This window comes from Bos indicus, chromosome 2 (assembly GCF_029378745.1).
Source record: "Bos indicus isolate NIAB-ARS_2022 breed Sahiwal x Tharparkar chromosome 2, NIAB-ARS_B.indTharparkar_mat_pri_1.0, whole genome shotgun sequence".
NCBI lineage: Eukaryota > Metazoa > Chordata > Mammalia > Artiodactyla > Bovidae > Bos > Bos indicus.
The window spans coordinates 11,877,949-11,905,920 of record NC_091761.1 but is presented as its reverse complement, the minus strand read 5'-3'; the positions used below and the strand labels follow the sequence as shown (position 1 = coordinate 11,905,920).

Below are 27,972 nucleotides of genomic sequence, written 5' to 3'. Positions count from 1 at the left end.
TGGAGATTTTCCCTTGCATGAATCTAGCACTCCCCTCTTACACCCCTGGAAGGTATAAATTACTCACATGACTATTGCCTCTCTTAAAAATACTCTTTTTCTCTCTCTGCTCTTCCTCTTTCAAAGAGTGAACTCAAACTGGCAGATTCATTTAAGGACCATATTGTGGTTTGCAGAGTAACTGCTATATAAAATCATATATAGGGGACACTCAAAATGGACTGTTTTGAATTCCTGACCTTCAAATAAACAAGACCAACACAGTTTAGATCAAACTGCAGTATGCTCTGACACAGGAGCATCAGAGCGGCTGGAATCTGCTTTAACCAATTAAGCCATTCAAGGCAAAAAGAAAATAAAGCCTTCAGTAAATCCATTGAAGGCACCATCTCCCAGCCTCCCACTATTATCGATCTTTTTAAGTGCGGACTAATGAGTCGTATATATACCTGATGGGATGCGCTCACCCTACCACCTACGAGGAGTTAAACTTACATAAAGAGAGAATCGACTAGGTGAGAGGCAGGGTAGGAGGGCACATTCAGACCGGCGACTACCTTGGCCCCTTAAAAACCTGCGCGGTGGTTTCTCTTCAGGGAACGCGGTAGAACCCATCCCTACTTGCCTAACGAACCCATTAGTTCCTTTGAGAGAGATTTTCCTTTCAGGTCGCTTCTAGGGCAAAGGCTTTTGTTTGCTACCACTCTCTGTAGCGGGAAAAGAACTGTACAGAAAGGCAAAGCAAGCTCGTAGCAGCAGCTTCTTTGCGGCAAAGCATCGCTTTCGGTTCTGCTTTGGCAATTTAGGAAGAACCCAGGTTCTCAGGGGACGTGGGTGAGGGGAACTCCGGGTCGAGGAGCACAGAAGCCAAGAATCTTTTTCTTTTTATCCATTTCACTTGTATCCCCATAACATCCCTCCCCACCCCCCAAAACTATCAACACAAATCCCTATGATCTCTACAAAAGGGTGGTGGTGGTGGATGGAGGGACATTTTCTTAAGACTCTCAAAAGGATTCAGCCTCCATCCTAAAAACCACATTAAAAACCAAATAAAATCAAATAAGCCAAACCCAAATGGGTAGCAACTATCTCAAGAGAGAAGCAGCTGCTGGCACCTGCCTGGAAACGCGGCAGTTGGAAGCGGTTAGCTTTTCATTCTGAATTATTATTTATCCCCCTTATCGTCTCCTCCCCCCCTTCCCCGACTGCTAGGCAAGAAATCTCCGTGTTTCCACATTCTCCCCTCCGCCCCCACCTTAAAGGAGTCTCCCACTTCTCGGTCGCGGGCCGCTCTGCCGCCCGCCCGCGGTGCCCGTCGCGTCCCTGGCCCTCTGCCGCCGCGGCGCCGCGCGGGGGGCGGCCCGCTCGTCGCGCGCTCCCACTCGCGCCCGGCCCGGCGCGGCCGTGGGTCCCGGCGGCGGCGGCGGGGGAGTGCGGGGGGGAGGCCGCGGGTGACAGATGTACTCCTCTGACAGCTCTCAGTATCAGCCCAGTGGCTCCCTGCCATTGGCTCAGTGCAATGGACCGGCAACGCCGCTCAATATAATAACACTCATGCCTGCCAGAAGCAGCAACTCCGAGTGCGGGCGCCGAGCGCGGGGGATGCTGCTGTCGCCGCCGCCGCTGCCGCTCGGGCGGCTCCCGCTGCCCGGCTTCGCTCAGCCGCGCGGCCGGCACTGACTCGGGCTGGGCTCCTCTCCGCCTGTCCGGCCCCTCCCAGCCCGGGATCCTCCCGCTGGGTGCATCGCCCTTAGGCGAAATTACGAGAGCAACAGAGCCTGCTAGGGAGAGCGCAGCGAGCATGCAGAGGCGGAGGAGCCTCGGCGCGCAGGGCAGAAGCACATAGTGAGCCTGTCTCCGGAGGGCGTGCGAGAGAGGCGGCGGTTCGCCCTCCCGGCGGGTCCCTCACCCACCCTCCTCAGCCCCGGCGCGCTGCGGCGGCGGGCGCGGGGTGCATGGAAGCGGCGGCTGCGGCGGAGGAGGCGGCGGCTGCCCCATGGAGTGTTACTACATTGTCATCAGCTCCACGCATCTCAGCAACGGACACTTTCGCAACATCAAGGGAGTTTTCCGGGGCCCTCTCAGCAAGAACGGGAACAAAACTCTGGTAATCGCTTCTCTCCTCTCTCTCCTGTTTAAGAGGGCATTTAGAGGATTGAGGTTACTGTGAGGCTTTGAGGTGTCGCTGTTCAGTCGGGTTTACAGTATATTCGTTTCTTTATCTTGTGGGCGTGGGGTGAGAATTTGGTGTAGAAAAAGGCAGGACTCAGGGAAGCTGTGATCCAAGGCTTCGGTTGACAATTCCCCCAACGCTCCGGACTCTCCACCTCATTTGCACCGGTGAAAATTACCACAGTTTCTCCTTATTTGATGCAAATTGTGTTAACAGGACCTCTTTTTAAGAAAGAAACGGAAATAACCCTAACCCCAAGTGACCCTATAACCTCTGTCGGCTTAGGAAGCTGAAGGTGAATAAGGATGTGGATGTCTTTATGGAGGCAGAGAGCCATGTGACCGGTGGCCCGGGGCAAGTGGCGGGATTGAGTGATGGTCTCAGGAGTTTGTGTTCAGGCTGTCTCTGGAAGGACTGGCAGCAAACTTCTCTAGTGAGAAGTTGTCAGTTCAGAGCTTAACAGAATGACTACAGAACCCTAGGCCATCAACTTTAAGCTATTGACTCAAAAGAGCTTGTAGATTAGTGTGTGCGGTGAGCATTCTGACACAATCAGAGCCAAAAAGGAAAAACGTGCCAGACAGAGCCCGTGCAGTCCTGGAAGGTTCTCACTGGACCACAGAGCTGCTTTTTTCAGCATTCTAGTATGAAAAGGACTCCTGATTGGTGAGAAATGTGCTGAGCATTAAGATAGTACAGGGCCACAGCTCTTACTTTTTCCTTTCCCATTCCGTCTTAGCTACAAAACCTCCTTGCAGAACTGATTCGCAAGACCTCGTATCTCCTGAGAAGTATACACTTCAATAAAGAAAAAAAAAAGGAAGTACAGGGAAGGCTTATTAGGAGGGAAGACTTATTAGGCTTAGTAAGGCAGAGTAGAGCCAGAGTGAGATGATGGTATGCAAATATATGCATCACTAAAGTCTGGTTCCTTTAGCAAGCAACACCCCCCACCCCCACTATACAAAGTGATGATTGCTTAGCCCTGAATAAGTAGAGAAGTGTAAGGACAGACTCAATTAGTCCAAAAGTAGAGTATTCTTAACTTGCATTTCTTTATATAATCTTAAAATATTCTACATAATTTTTAAAAAAATGTGCTGTGCATGTGTTTTCCAAGAATGAAAAGTTCTCTTCTGAAGTTTTAAGTGAATTCTGACATTGATGTGATTTATTTATTTTCTTTTCTCCCTTGAAATCTCTTGGACACCTTCCTCTCAGCTCATTTAAGACATAAAGAAACAGACTTAGTTTATTGCTTTTATTCTTGTCTGGATAAGATTGTTTACTGTTGTTGATCAAAGAAAATACTCTCCTGTGGTCTTCCAGTAGAGTACCATTCAGAGCAATAGGCACAGGCTGAGGGAATGATGGAAAATATTCTGGCTAGACTCAGAGAACTCAACAATATGTAAAGGTAATTTTTTTAAGGGGGAAACACTGTTTTGAAGAAAGTATGCACTGGTTTGTTTTTTAAGTCATGTTTCACTTATGAGAAAAGACAGACTTATTGAACAAGATCTCATCTCCATAATTATAATAATGGTGTAGGTAATAAAACCATGAAATAAAGTTCATAGGGGAAAAAAAATTATTTGCCAAAACTCAACTTGTTAAAATTCCATAATCTTGATTCTTAAGTCAACTTTGGGCTTCCAACAATGATTGAACTTGATAAGGCTGATATTTGTTGTATGTTTGAAGTTGATTAGTTCTTTATCACTCATGTTGACGAAAGATAGGTTAAAGTGTAGACCTGCCTATTTTATCTTCAAATTAAGATAGATGTTTAAATGAAGCTATCTAAATTAGATGAATAAATCTAAATATATGCAAATGTTAGAAGCAACAAATTCGGTTAAAAAGGCTTAGAAATAGGTCTATCACATTTTTCTTATTTATAGTAAAAAAAAAAATTATATGAACTTCATAGCTAATCCTTCAACATTGTGCTTACAAACTGCCCAAGTTTGTGTTTCCTGTGCAAGATATTTATACTGACTGAAATCATGTGGATTTTCATATGTGGTTCCTCCATAATTGAAAATATTAATTTAAAAAGTAATATATGTCATATGTTTACTTTCTGTGTCTTTTGATGATTTGTTACTGAAGAGAATGAGACTCATACCTGTTTTTATAATAGAAGAGATTCTAAATATATCCGTAAATGAATTTTTTAAGGAAATACTTTTCTATACTTACCAAAAACTATATTCTTTACAGCAAGTAGGATGCTATGAGAGCTTATTATAAACTAAAACTTACTACAAGCTAAAAACAGAAAACTGAACCTGAGACTTATCAGAAATAACAACCTTAATAAGAAACACAAATATTATCTTACAAATATATATGTTCCACAATTTTCATGTAAGGGTTTATATTGTCATGTCATAGAGTGAAGTGATGAGATCTTTTTTACTTTCTTGCCTATTTGATTTTAACATATTGTGAACTTTGCCTTTAAAAAATCATCACATTTTTGTATTTTGAAATTTGTTAAGTTTAAAGAATTTTAATAATATCTCATTTTTTTTTTCCTATTTCAGGAAAAAACATTTTACTTAAAATGTAAAATCCATTTAGGGATTTTTTTTTCAAAGAAATTCCAATTATTTTCAGCCACTGGAAAGCAAATGGATATTCCAAATATTTTTTAAATTCATATTTTTAAAACATTTTATAGTCTTTAAAATTATTGAACTGATTTAAGATAGGCTGTAATTGTTGATACAGTGTTCTTTCATGAATTAGAAGTTATCTATAAAGTTACAGAATAAAACTCAATGTTTAATGACATTGATTAATTGCTTTAGTCCTAAATCTAGAATTCATATTCATACTGAGGAGATTCTAAAAATGTGCAGACCTTTCCAACGGTCATATTATGTCCCTCACACAATAAATTTTTAAGGATACTTAATGACTAAGCCTGTTGTTAACCTTGACCCTATTCCTGAGCCTTTAAATATACTTCTCTTCACAATTTTAACTGAAAATACACAAATCTCAGTTTTGCACGGTCTTACCTCCAAAGACAAAGGTCACTCTACCTGTGATGATTTCTGTTGTAAACAGTATCATATCTGTGATATAGCTTTAATTCCATGGAATAAAAAATTAGCTAATATTTTATTAATGCTCCAGAATATGTCTAAATAAGTTATGTGGTTTAATAGCAGTGAATAAAGTTTACCATCCATGTATTCTCATTGTTTTTACTTAGATTATCTCAAACCACCATTGTGTATGCATTTGTTTATTGGATAAAGACATTCTTTTATATTTATATTTTGCAATTGATCCACAGAAGTTTTTGCCCTAATTATTTAAAAATTGTAATGCAAAATATTAAAAAATATTAAAAAAAATAATTTACATATATATGTAATCACTTTTATTATGGAATTTGGAGTTTGTGGAACTTTGGAAATCATTACTGATTTGTTTGTTGCATTGTCAGTTTGCCAGCATTTTTTTATTTCACAAGAGTTTTATGTCTGTGTAAAGACTATGAAATTCAGAAAAAAGAAGTGCTGATTTGAGGTCAAAAAGAGAGTCACTATTAAAATGCAGATTTCCTGACTCTAGACAAATTTTCTTCATAATTTTTATGCTAAATTAGAGAATCTATAGCAATTGGTACCATAATCTCCATACTGATAAAGAGGTGTAGGTGTCATCTATTGTTTGAGGACATTCTACTTTTCCACTTGTCTTTAGGTGTAAATAAATAGTACCAGACTCACAGAATAGTTTGAATTCAAATTTATTTTATTTCTTGTCTTCCAGTATGTGAACATGGATAATTTTTGTCTTGCCTAAACCTTGCTTCTGAAGGCTGTCCTCCATTTCCAAAATATTTAGTACCAGGTTTGTTAAGATGTATTGACTTATTAATCATTTCTAAACATATTGTTATTTAGTTCATTCAGATTTACTGAGATGCTTTAATTGCAAAGCACTAGTCTAGGCACTACAGGATCTGTGCTAAGCATTATGCACTAAATATTGTGTTAAGATGTATTCATGTATGTGCCTGTTCATTTTGAACGTGTTGAAAAAATATTCACAAATTTTGACAAGTTTATATGTTTCTTATCACTCAAGATATTTTTATATATATTCATTTTGAAAGTATGAAAAATTTCTTGGATTTTTCCTTTGTGTATACAGGAACTCACTAAAATTAGATAGGTCTTTGAAATATACTCTATAAACTTGTTCTCATTACCATTATAATAATATTATGTCATTTCCTTACACATTTCTGTATCTCCTACGGTTTATAATTTAAAAGGTTCCTCCATCACTAAAACCCATTTATGTGGCACATTTAGGATTGTGCCTAAGACTAAAGAAACAGTTGTTAAATTTGTGCTACTGAGATGTTATCATTGTTAGATTAATATTCTCAAGAATGGTCAAGAATGAAGGTGGATTAGGGTGAATAATATGTGGCTAAACTTCCCCACGCTATAGGCTTAGTCGTATAATCAGTTCTATATTTGTTCCAAGTTTCTTTTCCACTATTATGCATTCAGAGTCAAAGACCATCTTGTGTCTCACTTTTCTGAACTTAAGGTGTCATATATTCTTTGTCATACTTGTTTTGTATTCCAGTAGAGCTTTACAGCATGTGCATTTCCAGAACACATTATTGGAGTGAGGAACATAAGATTGAAATATTGATATTATAACCTATTCAAAAATGTAAGCAGTATTTTAAGACAGATGTTGTCAAGTAATAGCCATGATTCCAACATATCCTTTTTGGTTTATCAAATATTGTGTAAGTTATTTTTGATAGTTGAAATTCAAATAGTGACACGCTATCTTGTGACGTAACTTCTCTGTTATGCACCGGTATTTTCTAGCTTATTGATGACTGTTACTACTTTTGCTGAAAATACAGCAAGAGTTTTGGAGACCACTAATCCAGAGGTTTCAGATAGTTGTGTGCAGGACTAAATTCAGGTGGCAGAAGTAGTTTGTTGAGTATGCGCTGTGTTTTAAAATATTTGAGCTTAAATACCATTCAAAGAGGAATACACTTCACAGTTTGCTACTGTTGATACTATTTTTGTTTTTACTGTTATATAAGTTTATCTAATTATACAGTCCTGATCAATGAAGGCACTTGAATTTTCCATCCCTTGTTTAGTCTGAGAACCAGATTTTACATAAAGGTAGTCAGAAACATTTTCGTCATTCTACCGTTCATGGTACCAACTTTTAGGTAGACAGGAGTCTTCTGAAAAGTTTTCCACATACTCATCTTTCTGTACTGTTTACTATATATTGGCTGGACTGCTTTACAGTGTTTTCCAGATCGTATATCTAGACAAACTTTCACTTAGACCACTGGTGGTTTTGGTAATTTGTGTTGTTTTTAGTCTTTTAAAAAATTAATTTTGAATGTAATTTTATTCTTTAACTTATACTTTTGATAAACATGTTTAACTCATATAGTATACTTAGAAAATAGTTTTTGAAGGTATATATAGGGGAAATCATACTTTTAAATAAATGTAATCATAATACAGGGTTGAAATAATTTTCTCCAGTGGTCTTATTTACCTGAGATAAATTGAAGGCAGTTGTATATAAAGAGTTTGAGTAATCCTTCCAGAAAGAAAGAAAAAATAGTCTTTTTAACCTGTAGTATGCTGAAGCCACAATTCATAGCAATCTGTCACTTTTTTATACTGCTAATTACAATATTGGGCTTCCCTGGTGGCTCAGACAGTAAATAATCTGCCTACAATGCGGGAGACTTGGATCTACCCCTTGAGTATTCTTGGGGATTCCCTGGTGGCTAAGACCACAATGTTAATAATTTTATTAATTCTGTTCTCTAAAAATCTTAGCCTGAAACCATTTGATCTGTTTTATCTCGTCTAAATTATCCTTTGCTTCTGAGAAAATTCTTAGCATGTATACAATATTGTGATCGTGTTTTCAACTGGCAAAGTTTCATTAATTTTATAAATGTGTTACACTACACTTCCTAGCACAGTATAAGATAAAGTGGGATAATAAATAATTAAAACTCAATCCTAGTTGTCAAAATAGCAGAATCCATTACCTGATGTAGTACTCTGGACTCCTTCATAATGGTTTGGCACCATTAGAAGAAAGTTATATACTTTCCTAAGTGTAAGTACATTTAATGTATTAAATGTTTATGATGACAGTGCTATTTTCAAATAATAAGAAAACACTCTTTACTTACATAGCTTTAGAAAAATGAGCTATGCTGACTGTGATGACTGGTTTTAGGTATCAACCAGTGTGAATGAAGTGAAAGAATTAATTGCTCAGGTTTGTCCGAACCTTTGTGAGCCCATAGACTGTAGCCCACCAGCTCCTCTGTCCATGGGATTCTCCAGGCAGTAATACTGGAGTGGGTTGCCATTTCCTTCTCCAGGAGATCTTCCCAAACCAGAGATTGAACCCAGGTCTCCTGCATTGCAGGCAGATTCTTTACCATCTGAGCCACCAGGGAAGCCCTGAGTAGTAGCCAGTTATTTAATCAAAGGCTAATCTTGTTGCTCTGAAGGTATTTTATAGATATAGTTAATGAAGTCTATATTTAGTTGATATCAAATAAAGGAGATTACCATCTATAATGTGGATGGACATTATGCGTTGAAAGACTATAAGAGAAAAAACTGAGGTTTCCTGGTGAAGAAGATGTTCTGCCTCAAGACTGTAGAATCAAAGCCTGCCTTGCATTTCTAGCCTACTGACCTGTCCTACACAAGCTCAACAAACCCACAACCAGAATCAATCCCCAATTACTTAAAATAAAATTCTCTCTCTTTTCCTCCCTCTGCCTCCTCTCCTTTGTCTCCATATAATTTTTCCTCACCAGCCCCCCACACCCCTATAATAGTTCTCTCTCCATCTTTCCTGTTGGTTCTGTTTGTCTGGAGAACCCGAAATGGTACACTGAGGATCAGTTATTATATCTTTTATGTTGTCTCTTACAATAAGACAACTCAATATTTCAAATATAAATCATATCCAATTTCAATTGGATTTAATTGGAAATAGGTGAAATTGACATTGTTAAACTTTTGGGGCTTGAAATGGATAGACCTTAAGGTGGAAAGTTTTTGTTATTTTCCAGAGGAACATTTAATAACCTTATTTTAAATATTTTCCTGGATTGCTTTGTATCCCTCAGTCTGTATCGCTGCCTTCTCGAAAAGTGAAAGTAAAATAAAAGTTGCTCAGGCATGTCCAGCTCTTTGAGACCCCGTGTCTTCATGAAAAATATACTACCAGCTAGAAACTACCAGTAACACCACACTAATTGAACATACCCAAGCGGGACATACTGGTCCTTGTTGGAACAAGATGAGCTGCACTCCAAGGGGAACCTTGAGACATCTCATGATGAGGGAATAAGGGTGAATTTTATAGGTTTGGGGATAGTGTAAGATGCTTTTCTGAAGTTTATTAAAATACTGTTTTATTCTGGATTGTTCTGTGAAAATGAAGGACCAGTTCTGTGATTGGTTGTCTTAATGCTTTTTCTCTAAGAGGCAAGAGGAACAGAGTTAGGGTAAGGAAGCAGCTTTTGCTTGTTTTGGCTGACAGATGGGGATGTTTCATAACAAAAACAGCGTGTTTGTTTTTGTCTGTCCCCAAACACGGTTGCAAAGTGGTCTTGTTTTTTCCTACTTAACTTTGTACGCATCAGGGACCTTGTCTGGTATTAGTGGATTGTGAGCCTGTGTATGTTTGATCACAGAACCACACCTTACTTTGGGGACTAGACAAGTGTGCCTGACAGTTCCCAGGGGCTTCTCTTTCCTTTCTCAAATATGACATGGGTGGTTGCAAGGCAAGACCATCAGAGGAGCATTTCCCGGAAATGAATTCCAGAGCTGGGGAGTTTTAGGGATGAGGGAAGGGAGGAGAATGATTGAAGATTACCAAGCTGGAGTGTGGACGATACTGTCCTGTGCTGGCACTTCCTTAGGAGGACTCTGGGAGATAAACAGTCACCTGTCTCTTGAGAGAGATACAGAAGAAAGGATTTTCAAGAGAGACAAACTTCAGCAGGAGCAAAATGGTGAAGTGAAACTTCAGTGAAAACTCTGAAGCTATAGAGATTTCATTGATAAGGTACCCTTCTGAATTCAAGACACAATCCGAGTGTTTTAAGACATGTAGTGATATAGAGAATTTTGTCATAAGAGAGGATGTAACATAATCCAATGGAGGTTGAAATCCAGGAAATGAAGAAAAATTTGGGAATTCTGGGGTTCTTGTGGCAACTGATATTATTAGAAATACAGGGTAGTTTAAAATTGGTTCTGATAATCCCAGGGCGGGTAGTGATTAGCAGTGGAATGGTGAACCAGGACAGAGGAGAAATCCTGTGGGAGGTACTCAAGAGTTCTTGGGCAGCTGGGATGCCTCCTTTAAGACTGAATTATGTGCAGTCCATGGGGTCGCTAGGAGTCGGACACGACTAAGCAACTTCACTTTCACTTTTCACTTTCATGCATTGGAGAAGGAAATGGCAACCCACTCCAGTGTTCTTGCCTGGAGAATCCCAGGGATGGGGGAGCCTGGTGGGCTGCCTTCTATGGGGTCGCACAGAGTCGGACACGACTGAAGCGACTTAGCAGCAGCAGCAGCATGTGCATGCTTAGTCACTCAGAAGTATCTGACTCTTTGCGCACCCTCATGGACTGTAGCCTGCTGGGCTCCTCTGTCCATGGAGATTTCTCTAGGCAAGAATACTGGAGTGGATTGCCATGCCCTCCTTCCAGGAGATCTTCCCAACCCAGGGATCGCATCCTGGCTTTCTCCCACATTACAGGCAGATTCTTTACTGTCTGAATTATACACAGCCCTATTCTGAGCCTCAGATCTTTCTCCTGACCCTTGTTGAATTATCATGTCAGAGGGGCATTGTTAGTTCTAGTGCACAAATTTCCTTCCGTATTCAGCCCCTGGGAGTAGGGGCATGGGGAAGGTCAGTGTATTAACAGTGATTCAAGGTTACCCCAGCCAAATTGTCTTGTTTTTGTCTTTCAGATAAGAAACACCTAAAGAATTTGATGTGAAACAAGCAAATTTTGTTTGGAGGGAATTTCAAAAGTTGCCAAACTCATTGAATTATGGAAAAGCAAGAGATTTGGACAATAAGTAATAGAGGAGGAAGTGAGACCAATGACAGAGAAAGAAGGGATTTAATGATGAGAGATTTAAACCTGATTTTACTTACAAGTGGTCAAAGACAGGAAGATGGGATATAATATGGAATTCTCTCCTTGTTTAATGAAAGCCTCTCAAGTGACATGATCTAGTGGCCTCCAAGCATATCAGGGGAAATATGGTGGTTGAAAGCATACTTTATAACCAGATGGACTTAAGCTCAGATCGTAAATAGACCCCTGTATCAATTAATAGAGAGTAAGACTTTTAGCAGAATCCCAAACATCAACTCTGTACCTATATAGTATTTTTAATATATATAAATTTTTTACACACTTAAATATAATTTTAATACACTTAAAATATGAAACTATGTATATTTTGATATAAAGTGGCTCAAGAATGTAAAAACTAAAGACTCTGATTTTATTTGTATTTTTCCCTTCATTTGTAAGGTGTTTAGTGCTCCAGCCGTCTTCATTCTAAGTTAGGAAAAATGAGTAAAGAGGACAGATGAAAAGTTGAATATTCTTTTTTTTTTAAAGAAGTCCTGCTCAACAGTGTTTGCTTATATCTCTTTGGCTGAAGTTGTGTTATAGGACCACTCAAGTACAGGGAAGAATGGAAACATTATTAATTAAGCCAGGCACTTTGAGAAGCTCAAGAAAATAAGTGTTATGTTAATAATAATAAAGAAAGAGGTAACTGATCACGAAAGATAAATCTTCCACACCTGTCACTAGCTTTATAATCTTGGTAAAGTTCACCTCTCTATCAGTTATATTATCCTTAAATAGAGATGATATTAATATCAATGCCTACCTAGGAAACAGATTTACGTATCAAATGAGATGAAGCAAGTACAGTAATTCACTCAAGGTTTGACACTAATAAACTCCCAATAAATGAGGGTAGCTGTTGACAATATTTCATGCTGGAACATTCATATCTAGAATCACATCTATTCAATTCAGTATGTATGAAGTGAAATGAAGTGAAAATCACTCAATTGTGTCCAACTCTTTGTGACCCCAAGGACTTCTCTAAGCCCAGAATACTGGAGTGGGTAGCCTTTCCCTTCTCCAGGGGTTCTTCCCAACCCAGAGATAGAACCCAGGTCTCCCACATTGCAGGTAGTTTCTTTACCAGCTGAGCCACAAGGGAAGCCCAAGAATACTGGAGTGGGTAGTGTATCCCTTCTCCAGGGGATCTTTCAGACCTAGGAATTGAACTGGGGTCTCCTGCATTGCAGGGGGATTCTTTGTCAACTGAGCTATCATAGGGAAGCCCCTCTTACATAATTTGGACAGTTTTAGTATTGAATAGTATCAAGATTTCTGTTTTTTTCCTGTTTATCCATGACACTTTGTACATATTTATCTTCACCCCAAGAGTCATAAAATCTCCCTTAAAAATGGATTGGGCTCTAAATATTCCAGTAGATAAAGAAATGAAAATCTTATGAACACCTTAGATATAAAAGATTCATTTGGCTCATAAAGTACATGAAACTTATATTTTGTACTTCTAGGATGCTGGTTCTTTAGCAAATCTTGGAATTTCTTTTCACTCTCTTCAATAATTTCGGTAGCTGTGATTCCTTTGCAATGTCTTGGATCACTGCAGTTCTGGTGTTACAGAGTTAATATTTACACTAGGGGGCGACATAACATTTCCTCTTGCTCATATAGTAAATAATCATACATTAATAAATTTGTCAGCTATAGGGTTATCACAGTTTATTAACCAAAACTCACTTTAAAATTTTACCGACAAGTCAGTACGGAAATGCAAAACAGGTGTGATGTATTTGCTATATAGTTTACTTGTGTACTTCCTCAAATAATTATTCTTGGCCATTCTTTACTTCAGTCACATGAGATACATGTAGTAATATGGAGCTAGCATAGCCTTGATGTCTAACTATAGCCTATTATATCATCATTCTTGGCTGTGAAAGTATCAGTTTTCATTCTTGAATTTGATATTTTTGGTTTCTTCTAAGTACCTCCAACCTACTAGATTTATGATTCTTAATATCCCATTTATGTCATAGTTATCTTACAGTTAGTTGTTATAGTTAATTTGTAATTAAATTTGATTGACATTTTCAGGGACTGCATTATTAAGCAAAAGGAAAGTGGACTATGAAGACCATTACTTGTTAAAACAAAAATAGCTATAGCACAAAGTAAAAAAACATGTCAAATTGTGAAATCTAACCATTAATTTCATGATTGACACATGATATTAGAGAATAGCTAAAAAATATCTGAGACTCAAGTTTCCCAGTTTTACTAAAATTTAATGGATTTTTCTCCATAGAAATTGGGATTAGGTTTCCTAGGGAAAATGTACACAGTGCATGAAATAAGACAAACTGTTCTGCTTGTGTTACTAATCATTGTGAAATTATTGATACAACATGAAAGATGCATTTTTTATGGATCAAGATTTAAAGGAGTTGATACTATGATATGTGCTGCTACTCAAAAGCTCCCAAGGTTTTGTTTTTTTGTTTTTTTTTTGGTGGAATAATATTAATAAAATTTCAGATGTTGCATGTTACATATTGCTGTCCTGGACAGCCACATTTAAGACAATCTATTAGCCTATTATTCCACAGAAAGTGTTTGTGACCTAAATAATAGTCATAGTAATGATAATAATGAATCAAAACAAATTGATCCTCTTTGTACAGTGCCTAACATAGCTGTAAACATGATTTGATGATGTAAGGAAAAAAACCTACAGAGATTATTAATTATAATGTTAAATTATTTTAATTAAAATACTGTATCAATAATTCAGTTTACATATGCTATACTATGAGTAATTATTCACCTTATAGGCATTAAACATGCCAACTATTTTGACTTATTCATAAACTGCCAATACAATTATGTCAGCTATAGATACTATAGGTCTTGTGAGAAATTCTTCTCTTTTCTCTCAGTACCTTGCATAAAATAAGTACAATATCTATTCTTGGACACAGGCAAAATGGACATGTTCACACACAGTAAAATCAAGCACACACCTGCTTTCTCTCTCTTTCTTTACCCCTCTAACTGATCCCCTGCCTCCTTCCTTCTCTCTTTCTCTCTAATTCCTCTCTTGCTACACTCTGATTGTATTCTAGATGAACAGAGAGCGTATTGTTTTTCCAGTTTCAGGCTGTCTGCATGTTTTTTTCTCAGGCAGCACATAGAATTCTACTAGCAATTCTGGCCAGATCCAGACAGCAAAATGATGATTTACTTGAAAAGCAATTGAGAACTCCCCTTCCCCCCACCTCAGCCACCAGATATAATATCAGAGATCTGAAAATAATGCTGGAAAGATTTTGAGAAATCTGAAGCAACTTAATGGCCCACATTCCACTGAATGGCCACAGTCCTAGGAATTAAGAGTAAGTAGAGAGAGATGGCTTCTCAGGCGGTGCAGTGGTAAAGAATCCACTTGCCAATGCAAGAGATGCAAAAGACACAGGTTCGATCCCTGGGTTGGGAAGATCCTCTGGAGAAGGAAATGGCAACCTGCTCTAGTATACTTGCCTGGAAAATTCCATGGACAGAGGAGCCTGACTGGTGGGCTACAGCCCATGGGGTCGCGAGTTGACACCACTGAATACACGCATACGCAGACACAAAGAGAGAAGGAGAGAGAGACAGAGAAACAGAGAGAAAGGAGGGAGAAAGAAATAGAAAGGAGGGAGAAAGAAAGAAAGAAAGGAAAAAGTAAGGAAAGAAGGGAAAGAAAGATCATTCGTTCTTCTTAGGCAATAAAGAAGAATATAAGCTAATAGATGAATGTATATCAGTTTAAACAATTAGATGATGGTACATTCAGATTTGCCTGGGATTATCCCAGTTCAGATTGTTGTCCTGGTATGGCACTGCCTTTAACTCTTAGAATTATTCTGACTTGGATGATAATCTATATGGTTATCCTGCTAAACAGAGAAACATTTAGAGTGACAGGAATCTGGCTGGATTGTTTCTTCATTCTCCACCCTGGCTTGACACCCACTTTCCTTTAGGATCTGTTGGTTCTTATGAGAATGTTATCTACAGATGTGTTTAATGTTCTGCTTTGCTATTTTTCAACAACAGTGATATAGGATCAACAATAAGTTGCAGTAATAAAAGGAATGTAGTTATTCTTTCTCCCCATCTTTTGGCAGTTTGAGTTTAGCTGCATCATGGAAGAAGGGCTGTTCAGAGGCAGGATGATGCAGAGGCACAGGGTCCAGGGGAGATCACTCGGGGCAGCTGCAGTAGATGAAGAGGAGAAGGGAGCCAGAGTGTGTTTCCAGTGGCCACATACCAGCCAAGCCTTGTCTGTGAAAAGTTCCAGGGGCTGAAGTGTTCCAGCTGCAGTGTTCCAAGTTATTTTAGTGGCAGAATTTTGCCCAAACATTGCCAGTTTTGGTTCCTCAACAAGCCTCCTCTAACAGGGTCACCTTTGAATCTGTCAGCTACCTAATAGTCTTCCAATAAATGTATCTTACGCTTCATTTAATGAGTTAATTTTGGTTATTTTTAGCTGAGAAACCTGACTAGAATTAGGACAACTGTAGAACTGCAGGTTTGTATTTTTTTTTTTTTTCTGAGGATGTGAAACATTACATCTAGAGCATTTTGACAGTGTTTCACTCTCTCCTCTGCTTCTGATCATTCTCCTTCCTTTTTTTAAAAAAAATAATTATTATGGAATGTTTAATTGTTATTCAGGTCTGCCTGGGATAACCCCACGAAATACTGAGACCTTTGTTTAAATTCTGGGTGTGTAACCTGGGCCAGTTATTTAACCTCTGTTTCTATAACTAAATCTATATCTAAAAATAACAAAAGTTGTAATTCATCTAGCTCCTGTTGTATAGCAAGTGTTATTTTAACCATGGGTCTCCCTGGTGGCTAAGATGGTAAAGAGTCTGCCTGCAATGCAGGAGACCTGGGTTCAATCCCTGGGTTGGGAAGATCCTCTGGAGAAGGAAATGGCAACCCACTGGACTGGAAAATCCCATGAACAGAGGAGCCTGGCAGTCTACAGTCCATGGGGTTGCAAAAAGTTGGACATGACTAAGCAACTTCACTATTTTAACCATATTGCATAAATCATATATAATTTCTGATGAAATGCTTTAAAATGGGTACATGTGAACAAGACTGTTTTAAGGGTAAAATAATATAAGGGAATTCTCTGCTTCAGTGACTGCCACATAATCAAAGTTCTCATTTTTACCATTATTGTTACTTAAAAAAGATATGTTTTTCCTCCTTTCCAAAGCCAATACGTGGACTTCTGCTTTTCAGACAGAACATGATAGATGCCAAATAAAAGAGAGTATAGGTGCTTTAGGGAGTCCAATAAAAGATAGGCCAGATAACTGATTATAAAATTCAGCATTTATATATATGGCCTATGAGTGAATTGCCTATTTTATCCTTTGCAGGAAAACTGAAGACTTGTAGTATACAGATACCAAACTAGGTGATCATAATTATCACCTGAAGATTTGGAAAATAACATCCTGGACTTCACTTCATAACTACTAAATCAATTTCTTCAAAACTACTAGTATCAATGGTGAGGTCCAGGAATCTAGCTTTCCTAAGGGCCACAGATGACTTTCACCGTCCTAGAATAAACCACATCTCATTTGGTATCAATGGTCTTGTTCCAGAAGGATGCTTGGATGTCACACATTCATACTTAGTATGAGAGACAAGGCCCTGTTCTCCTCTGTCCTTTATTAGTTTCTCTGCCCAACATGCCTCTTCATCCTACCCCTGCCTTCAAGTCATCCTTTGGAAAGCTAGTAAAAATGCATTTGTTTCATTGTAAACAAAAATGACATTAGTAAAAAAGTTTAGGTACAAAATAACTAAAGGATATAATCTTAAAATTTAGTAGAGTACATCTACAGAAGGGATGAAAATGTAAGACACTATGTTGTAAGCAGAAAAAATGTCTAGTTTTAGGTTCTGCCTCATGAGACAATTTAGTTAACTTGGTCAATTTCCTTTTCAACTATGCTTTCAATGTATTATTTCATGTAGAAATTAAGGGCAGTAATGCATTTCATGCTTTTTTAAAATTATTGTTTTGAGTAGCAAAGCAAGTGGTTGAGCTAGAAACGTATAAACATGAGGTAATTTACAAAATAAAAAAGATGTAAAGGTAAATAGTTACATGAAATACAGGGTGTTACTATGCACTTTTATGAGAAGTATATCAAAGATTTAACACTGATAGCCTGGAAAGAAAGTGAAAGTGAAGTTGCTCAGTCGTGTCCGACTTTTTGCAACCCCATGGACTGTAGCCCACCAGGCTTCCCCGTCCATGAGATTTTCAAGGCAAGAGTACTGGAGTGGGTTGTCATTTCCTTCTCCAGGGGATCTTCCCAACTCAGGGATTGAACCTGGGACTCCCGCATGGTAGGCAGATGCTTTTTCCGTCTGAGCCACCAGGAAAGTAAAATCATATATCCTAATTACATCCTTATCGTCAGATGATATACCTCAATGACTTCTGAGATTCAAATTCTATTATATATTTTATTTATAAACTTTGGTATTATTATTATTTATATATATGGGATTACCATTTATCATTGTTTAGAATTTCATTTGTAATGTGATTATGATACCAGCAGAATCAGTTTCTGCAATAGCAATTATGTAATTGTCAGTTTTTTAATGTAGTTTGATAAATCATCTAAGTGTCTTTGATTAACCTTATCTAAGTCATGTTTTCAAATTGTATTTTCAAATCCTAAGAAGATGTCAACTCATTTAATGAAAGTTTTCAGTTTTTGAGCATTATTAAAATATTTCATTTAATTATTTCAGCAACTCTTTAACTTGGTATTGTTACAATTTTGACTTATAAATGAGAAGATTTAGTTTTTAGAACTTATCAAGGTGCTCTGAGTTGTTTTAAATTCATAGCTGTCTTGTGAACACTATGGAAAATGGATATGAACACTAAGATTTAACATACATATGTCCATGTCTATTCCATTTTGTTTAGTTTAGCACAGAAATAATGAATACCTCATTTTTATATTCTAGAATTTATGGCTATACCAGTTATAGAGATTCAGAATTAGGAAATGTATATATAAATCCATAACTATTTTTCCCAAATATCATGGCTTTATTTTTAAAAAGTATGTTTATTCTTTCATCTCTCTGTTTTCCTATTTTTATTATCAATGTCTGGACCTTTAATTAAAATTTTCATTACTGCACATTTGCTTATCACTAGTGTTCAATGAGGAGAAGGCAATGGCAACCCACTCCAGTACTCTTGCCTGGAAAATCCCACGGACTGAGGTGCCTGGTAGGCTACAGTCCATTGGGTCGCTAAGAGTCGGCACAACTGAGAGCCTTCACTTTCACTTTTCACTTTCATGCATTGGAGAAGGAAATGGCAACCCACTCCAGTGTTCTTGCCTGGAGAATCCCAGGGACGGAGGAGCCTGGTGGGCTGCCATCTCTGGATCACACAGAGTCGGACACGACTGAAGCAACTTAGCAGCAGTGTTCAATGAAGACAATTTAATATACCTTTTTCTTCTTATAGGAACAGAACAGAACTAGTTAATTAGACTAAATAATTTGTGTCAAATGGTGTGTTTCTGTATACATTACATAGTGCACCAAGACAGAAAAAAAGATACTTTTTACTAAAAATATTATTTTAGAAAAATTCAGGGCTTAGGATATTTTTTTATATTTTCAATTCACTTTGAAATTTCTTCCCCCAGCTTTGTTTATTTTTAGTGTTTGCAATCTTCTATTTACTATTAAGAATAATAAAAATTCTCAAAGTAAAGCAGATGATAAATTATTTGCAAGTTATTTATAGCTGAGAGAGCACCATCATATTCCAGCATATGTTATTGAGTTTTTCCTTTATAGAAATAAGATAAGAGAAGCTGTACATTTTCTAATCACTGGGCTTTGCAGCACACATTTGTTGAAGGTTGACTTTCAGCTTTAGACAGTTCATAATGTGTAGGCTATCCTCTCATCTTTCTCAGAAGATTATTTTCAGGGAGAGTACAAGAAAATGAAAAGATCTGAAACCTTTTAATATATTTTTTTGGTAAAATGCTGGTGCTTCTAAATTTATTTTCCCTTAATTGCTGGCTGTGCTGCTGAGGAGAGGAACAGGGAATGGGAGGGGCAATGAGAAAAGCACCTTGTGATATGTGAACAGAAAGGAGCCTTTGAGCAGCCCTTTGGTATGATTTGTAAAGAACTTTCTACTCTAGCCTCACCAGTTTGACCCAAGACTAACTAAACTCTGTGTGTGTGTGTGTGTGTGTGTGTGTGTGTGTGTGTGTGTGTATTCAAGATAAAATCTTTAAACGTAGATACAAGCTATTCTGGAATATCTGGGATCTGAAGAGAAGAGGAATATTTTTAAGGATTAAGGTGGTCTTTATGCTGAGAAAATACTATAGGAACTTTTGGCTCTAGAGAATAAAGGAAGTCAATCTAATTCATTACAAAACAGAAGCTAGAAACAAAAACTGTATGGCTAAAAATAAAATCCCTGCATCACATTTCTTGTAAGATCATAAGTTCTATTCAGTTCAGTTGCTCAGTCATGTCTCATTCTTTGTGACCCCATGGACTGCAGCATGCCAGGCTTCTCTGTCCATCACAAACTCCCGGAGCCTGCTCAAACTATGTTCATTGAGTCGATGATGCCATCCAACTATTTCATCCTCTGTTATCTATCCCCTTCTCCTCCTGCCTTCAATCTTTCCCAGCCTCAGGGTCTTTTCAAAGGAGTCAGTTCTCATGAGGTCATCAAAGTATTGGAGTTTAAGCTGCAGCATCAGTCCTTTCACTCAATATCAGTCCTAGGACCTTTAGGATTGACTGGTTTGATCTCCTTGAAGTCCAAGGGACCCTCAAGAGTCTTCTCCAACACCACAGTTCAAAAACATCAATTCTTCAGCACTCATATTTTGTGTAAATATGTAAGGTCATATATTACATAAATAGGTTGTATTTCATGTAAATATGTATTTATAATATAGAAAGTATATGATTTTTAATCAGGCAGGTACCATGATTTCTGCCATTTTGTGATACTTGTGAAGAATTGAAGAGAATCTATAAATCTTTACAGAGATTATGAAAGCCTATGAGTACTTCAGTCTAATTTTGTCCTAAGTTGTGTTAGAGTCACAATTACAATAAGTGGTATCTATTTATATGTTTTTATAACAGTAATGCTATAAGCCTTTCCATTTTACAAAGAATACTATAACTTAAGAGTTAAGTATACAATGCCAATTTTGGAAATTACTAGCAAAAAACATGTTCTGCATTCTACCCTTTAAACTGTTTATGATTAAATCTATACTTAATAACAAAAATATCTCAAATTAGAAATTAAATATACATTTCCAAAAGTAAGTATTCCTGGGCAAATAAATATTGTAGCTCTTATAAATTTTAATTTTATATCACATAATTTTATAGGTTTGACAGATCAATAGTGAATACTATTTGAATAAATTAAAAATACAAACTATTAAAGACAGTTTATACAGAAGCATTTGAAGAACAGAATAATTGCATTTAATCATAAATTACTATCTGTAAATCCCTCATATCTATTTTGTGTGCCAAATATTTCAAACAATGAAATTAGAATTCATTAACTTTAATATAAATTGAGAGGGACAAATTGTGTGACAGAGATTTCTACAAATATAAAGTAAAATACACTGCTTTATTTTCTATTAAATAAATTGGCTCATAAAGATAAAAATTGCTATTTTTGCACATTGATTCACAAAAAAGAGGAAGGGATAGCTATGATTTTCAATGAAAGGAAGACTGTCTGTGAAAATAAGATTGCATTTTGCTAATAGGGAGGAAGCTAAGTGATTTGATTTTTATTTTAGAAATTGTCTCATTAAAAATTGGCAAATATACTCATGTGTTTATTCATCAAATATGAATTAAACAGAGTGGTAACATGATCTGATGATTTTCCTTTTCTCCTCTAGTAGTTGCTTAGTCATCAGGGTGTGGAATCACACCTCTTCTCCTTGCTTGAGCCTGATGAAAGTCATCCTCAAGGAGAGTGTCACAAGATAAGTGGAGAGACAGGAAAACAGATTTCAAATAAAAGATGAAAAATAGTAATTAAAATGAGATATAATAAACAATCTGCAGAGAAGAGTTGTAATTTTTGTTGTGTCATAATTGCTTGATCCATTTCATAGCTATAAGCATTAACACCCTACAGATATTTTTATAATTTCAGAATCCAAGGAAAAAGGTAGATTATTATTTTCAATTATTGTAGATATTTAAAAATAAGTAGATGTCATTGATTTCACAATTGAATATTTGGATTTTAGTGGATTTATTTTTCTATAAATTTAACTTCTTGTTATCAAGAACAATGAATAGATTATTGGCACATAAGTAGGTAGTTAATTAATAGACACAGGCAAATATACATTGCCATTGATTTATGTTAGTTTTGAAACTTTAGAAAATTAGAAATTAAATATCATACATACACATGTAAAATACTCTTGGAAATTTTGTTATATTTTCCCAGACATTTTTCCTTATCTAACTTTACTTAGAATCATTTAGAAAAGCTACTTTCCAGGTTAAATATTTTCTTTCTATTTTTAACAGTGCTATCAGATAATTGTTTAAAATACTTAGATACTTAGGGTCAAAATTTAGAACCCTGATAATTTTCTAGTAAAATACATTATAAACTTGTGTATTAGTCTCAGTAACAAATTATTTTCCATTCATCTGCATTAAATCCTAATTATATTGTCCATATATTTGTATAGATTGTATATCTTTCATCTATATATTTATATGGTTAAGTTGGCATAACTCAAAGAGAACTGGATTTAGAAGTTGAAGACTGAGTTCCTGTCTGGTCAAATAAGACTTAGTTTCTGGATAATTATGTATGATGCTTAAAAAAGAATTTATCTTCTCTGGGATATATATATATATTCATTTATTTCTATCTTTCTGCAATACAATTGATTACCTCTGTGTATCAGATTCTGCACTCACTATTAATACAATGGAAGGCAATAAAGACTTGGTTCTTTGCTTCTAAAACTGTGTAATGCAGTGGTCTCTAGAGTGGGGGGCATGCACCCTAGAAAGTGTGCAATATATTATACTTTACAGGGAGCAAGTGGAAATATGAAAAGTAATTTTTATATTTGTGATTGTCTCAGTTAAAATATTTTTATACTGTTTTATTCTGTGTAGAAGTGCATGTTTATATTGATATATTAGCTTGAAAGTCTTTTGTTAATAGGATTGTGCTATCAAGCAAATTCAGAGACTGGATTACTATAAGGAAAAAGAGTTGAATGAGATAAAACATTTTATTATAGCCAAAGACTGCATCATTTTTAAAGAAAAACTGTAATGTTGTTTGCCTTGGCCATTATGAATTACAACACTTTTGATGCCCCCTGCAGCTTTACAATTGAGCATCAATTTGTACATGGTATGTTCTAGACACATTTCCAAGCAATTTGTTTGAATTAACATATTTAATCTTCACAGCAACCCTATTTGGAAGGTATTTTTATTTTTATCTAACTTAAAAGTATCACTAAGTCATGTCTGACTCCTTTGCGACCCTGTGGACAGTAGCCCTCCAGGATCCTTTATCCATGAGGTTTTCCAGACAAGAATACTGGAATGGGTTGCTTTTTCCTTCTCCACTGTTATATTATATTATACTATGTTATATTGTGAAAGTGAAAGTACAGTCGCTCAGTTGTGTCCGATTCTTTGTGACCCCATGTACAGTAGCCTACCAGGCTCCCCGTCCACAGAATTTTCCAGGTAAGAGTACTGGAGAGGGTTGCCATTTCCTTGTCCAGCGTGCCATACCAACCCAGGGATTGAACCCAGGTCTCCCTCATTACAGGCCAACACTTTACTGTATAAGCCACCAGGGAAGCCCCATGCACCGAAGAATTGATGCTTTTGAACTGTGGTGTTGGGGAAGACTCTTGAGAGTCCCTTGGACTGCAAGGAGATCCAACCAGTCCATTCTGAAGGAGATCAGCCCTGGGATTTCTTTGGAAGGAATGATGCTAAAGCTGAAACTCCAGTACTTTGGCCACCTCATGCGAAGAGTTGACTCACTGGAAGGGACTCTGATGCTGGGAGGGATTGGGGGCAAGAGGAGAAGGGGAGGACAGAGGATGAGATGGCTGGATGGCATCACTGCCTCGATGGACATGAGTTTGAGTGAACTCCGGGAGTTGGTGATGGACAGGGATGCCTAGCGTGCTGCGATTCATGGGGTTGCAAAGAGTCGGACATGACTGAGCAACTGAAGTGAACTGAACTGTGTTTTAGCTAGCCAGGCTCCTCTGTCCATGGGATTTCCCAGGCAAGAATACAATAGTAGATTGCCATTTCCTTCTCCAGGGATCTTCCTGACCCAGGGATTGGGCCTGTGTCTCTCTCACTGGCAGAAGGATTCTTTACACTGAGCTACCAGGGCAGCCCAGGTGAGAAACTAGCTGTGCATAAATCGAGAAAATGTAAAATTTGGGTATTCTTATCAGGTGAACTGAAGAAATGATCTGATTCCTTTTTTAAAAGCCGATTCAGCTCAGTGTTGGGAAAGATAGCATAGGTTGGATACAGTAATGGATGCTGACCACCAGCTAAGGGGCAATTGCAGAAGTCTGAGCTAAAAATAGCTTAGATTTAAAGAATATATGTATTTTGCAAGATGTATATAGATTATATATATATATATACACACACACACTCACACTAAATGAAATCAGCAGGATATATAACAAATGCTATGTGAGAAATGAAATCAAATGATATGCTGAGATGCTCCTAAATTACTCTCTTGTAGCATGTACAAGTGTGAGTACCATTCACTAGCATAAGGGGTAGTGATATAAATATTTTAAGTGTGTTTTTAGACATGTTGAACAAGAAGTGCTTTTCACAGATATTTCAGACATGCAGTTAGACATATGGATTTAGATATCACAGATAAGGTCAGGGTGAGGACATATATGCTGGTATTAACTGGTCATTTTTTCATCATTCCAGTCTTTTATGCTTTCCTATCTCTACCTGAGGACCTGGGCTGGGATTTAGAAAGGACTTACAATATGCACTATTGAATAATCTCTGGACACAAAGCTAGACCTTTACTTCTTCAGTGAAGTAAATTCCATCATCATTATACATTTTCAATAGAAAAGAAAATTCTGCTATTTTTTCTATTTTGAGTTGTAAGTTGACACTTCTTAAATTCATTGCATTTTTATTCATTTTTGTATTCAGTTCTAAACTAGGCGATTTGATATCTATCCATGGACATTTGTTTATGTTGTATCTGTAGAGATTACCAATGACCTTCCAAAACAAACCTTTGGAGGATGCTTTTCAGGTGTGTGATAGTATTTGTAAACAATACAAAGACACTTAGAAATGAAAGATCTAGTAGAGGGTGTGTACGTGTATTTTTAGAATCAACTAAGAATGAGTTACTTTAAATTAGTCTTTAAAGACTAATTTAAATAAACAGAAAACTAAGGAAGGAAAATGATCTAAAGCTGGGAAACAAATTCTAAAGAAAAATTTTAGTAAATGGAATGCCATTCAATTATTGCCTATAAAGCACACTAGAAAATGGCATTTGAAGAAGAGATACCCACATGACAAATACATGATACTGCATTGAGAAACCAGGAATTGGAACAATCTGTTCCCCCATCAGCAGCAGTGCTACACAAACTAAAAGGCATATGCTATTCGGCAGGCAAAAAGTCATTATTTGCTGGAAAAGTGAATAGTGGGTATGTAGCAGCAGTACATTGTAGTGTACTGTTCTTTATTCTAGCCATGGAAAAGGTAACCAAAATGTTTGAACATTTTTAGCTGTTCCTTAATCAGAATCCATATACTATTGTGTGTCTAAGATTTCACCCTTAAAATTCAGAAGTAAAGGAGAGCTTAATATTTATAAAATAAGAGAATAAAAGATTGTGAGAGTTACGATATAAATAAATGTTTAAAGTGAAACTGCTACTGCTGCTAAGTCGCTTCAGTCATGCCCGACTTTGTGCGACCCTATAGACGGCAGCCCACCAGGCTCCCCTGTCCCTGGGGTTCTCCAGGCAAGAACACTGGAGTGGGTTGCCATTTCCTTCTCCAATTTAAAGTGAAAACCTGACATTAAATTAAAAATTATGTTTTAATGCCCGCATAAAAAGAATAATACTGACAAATTTATTTGCAGAGCAGAAAAAAAAGGCTCTCGAATATAAAATAACAGAGAAATATTCCCTAACTGTATACCATTTACTTTGGATAAAATTGCTGTATTCAGAGCAGTGGTTAACAAGATTTGGAAACTTTTCAGAGATTATTCAAGATTTTAAGTATTTGTGTTGTTCTCCTAAATATATGTAAATTTTAAACAAGGACATGTCACATTATTTGTATTTGTTATGTTAGTTGTTCCAAGAAACATTTGTTTTATTGACTTTTGTGTATTTCTTAGGATCAGATTAATGGTTATCAAAAAAAAAAAGTCAAGCTTTTATAAATTAGCCTGCTGAACATCGCAATAATACACGTTTATAAAAGATTATGTCCGAACCCATTGCTTAACACAAATGGAAGGCCATCACAATTGAAAGTATAATTGTCATTACAGTGTTCATCATTTTAAAGAAAGAAAAGAAATGCGTGTACACAGACACAGGCACACACACCTTGTATGTGCTATGTGGCAAATATCAATAGCAAGATTGTGATGTTAAATTATCATTGGAGGATAGTTAAATGCAAATCATTACTCAGCTTGTAACATTCCACTAGCCGCCCCCCCCCCAAAGTTAAGTAAAGGATATAATTTTAAGGGGAAAACATAATTAGAAGACAGAATAGTATCAAGAAATCAATATGTTTATTTGGACAATCTGCCAAATGGTCTGAAGATTCTTAGATATGTCTGGTTGTTCCAGAAGTCTTAACAATTGTGTCAGAATTCCCTATAATTGATTGGCAAGAGTAGGGAAAATAATGCTGGCCCATTGACCATTTGTATTTATCAGCTTAGATAATTGTAGATTAAAGCAGTTTGGATTCCCATTTTATTCAGCTATAAAAATGTGCAACAGTGTTAATGCACTTAATACCTGTGAGTTGTAAACTTCAGAAATATTAAACTGGTAGGTTCATATACCTTTTACCACAATAAAAAATAAGTCTGAAAGTACTATAAAGTCTATCTGTAAATACAGTGTTTCTAGCTTTTTGTGAAAGTTTCTAATTTCACTTTCGTGCATATATAATCTTAAGTATCTAAATTTCTGTGAAAATATACATGCATGTCTGCATGTGAAGGATCTAGTAAGTCAGTGTCATATTTTCTAAGAGCAGCAGCAGTGATTACGAATGAGTTCATGTGCCATCTTGGATTACTTACATTCTGGAGAAAACACATACTTTCATATGTTTTTAAATTATTTGTAATGTAGCTCCCAGGTTATAACTAAAAAATGGGACTCCATCTGTAGTGTTCTAACTTGTAGACTACTAGAGTATATTTTTTTTCTTCTGTGAGGAACTGCTATACTTTTTCTTCCTAAAATGACTGTTTTCCATTTGTTTTGTTTATCCAACAGCCTTCATGAAAACTTGGTATCATTCAGAAATAATTTCTGACATTTATAACAAGAATAGCAGCTGATTTAATTAATGATAATAATACTGCATTATATAGTTTGAAAAAGTCTACCACTTTGATGAATAGGGGTGGGTAAATGGCATGCAAACTGCTTCTGCATATTGGATTTCAGTATTTTATTACATTTAGCACTAAGTGATTGTTCTATCTGTGTTGGGAATGTTCTCCTATCGCTTCTAACCCTTAAAATAAGCAGGATACATTTATTATACCAAAAAACACTTATGGTATTAGCAGAACAATTCAATCTTCAGATGTCTGAATTTTTAATTGAAGACTATCCAGTTGAAAATGTTAGGAATCAAGCTGATAAGGGTGGGAGAACAGACATAAAATAAATGTGTGTCAATTCTAATAATACAGTGTAAGGGATATAATTTTTAAATTTACATTTTACAAAAATAGTTATCAGATTATAAAAAATCATTAAGCACTTAATATTGTGTTTCTTTTTTTTTTTTTCCAGTAAGAATTCTTTGTATTAAAATTCATTAGAAAAGTAAGGTAAGATTGAGGTTTAAAAATTATTATACAGTGTAATGTTTTAAATTCAGATTGATAAAAACAGTTATCAATTGGATCTGTATTGTCAAGATAACCTATAAAGTGACTTATTATTTATGTTACATAAAGATGAATACAACATAAATAAGTTGTCATTTAAAATGAAAAATAGATGGAGAGGTAGATAAATAGCTAGATAAAAACACAATTTTAAAGTGAACATATTTTTGCAAAACTTGTTTCAAGCTATTTAGCTTTTATAAGGTTGAGTGGAATAAGTTGATGTATATGACATTACTTTATAAATTAGTAATATCTATATTCTTGCACAA

General features: G+C 36.4%; 1 protein-coding gene across 1 annotated transcript in view; it reads left to right on the top strand.

Annotated features, from left to right (window-relative positions):
* The first annotated feature begins 1,313 nt into the window (after positions 1 to 1,313).
* Positions 1,314 to 27,972, top strand: part of ZNF804A (zinc finger protein 804A) — a 347,715-nt gene continuing 321,056 nt past the window's right edge. Inside the window, exon 1 of the mRNA XM_070802557.1 lies at positions 1,314 to 2,110. Within this exon, the coding sequence (XP_070658658.1) occupies positions 2,000 to 2,110 (111 nt within the window). The 5' untranslated portion in view covers positions 1,314 to 1,999. The remainder of the gene's footprint in view (positions 2,111 to 27,972) is intronic.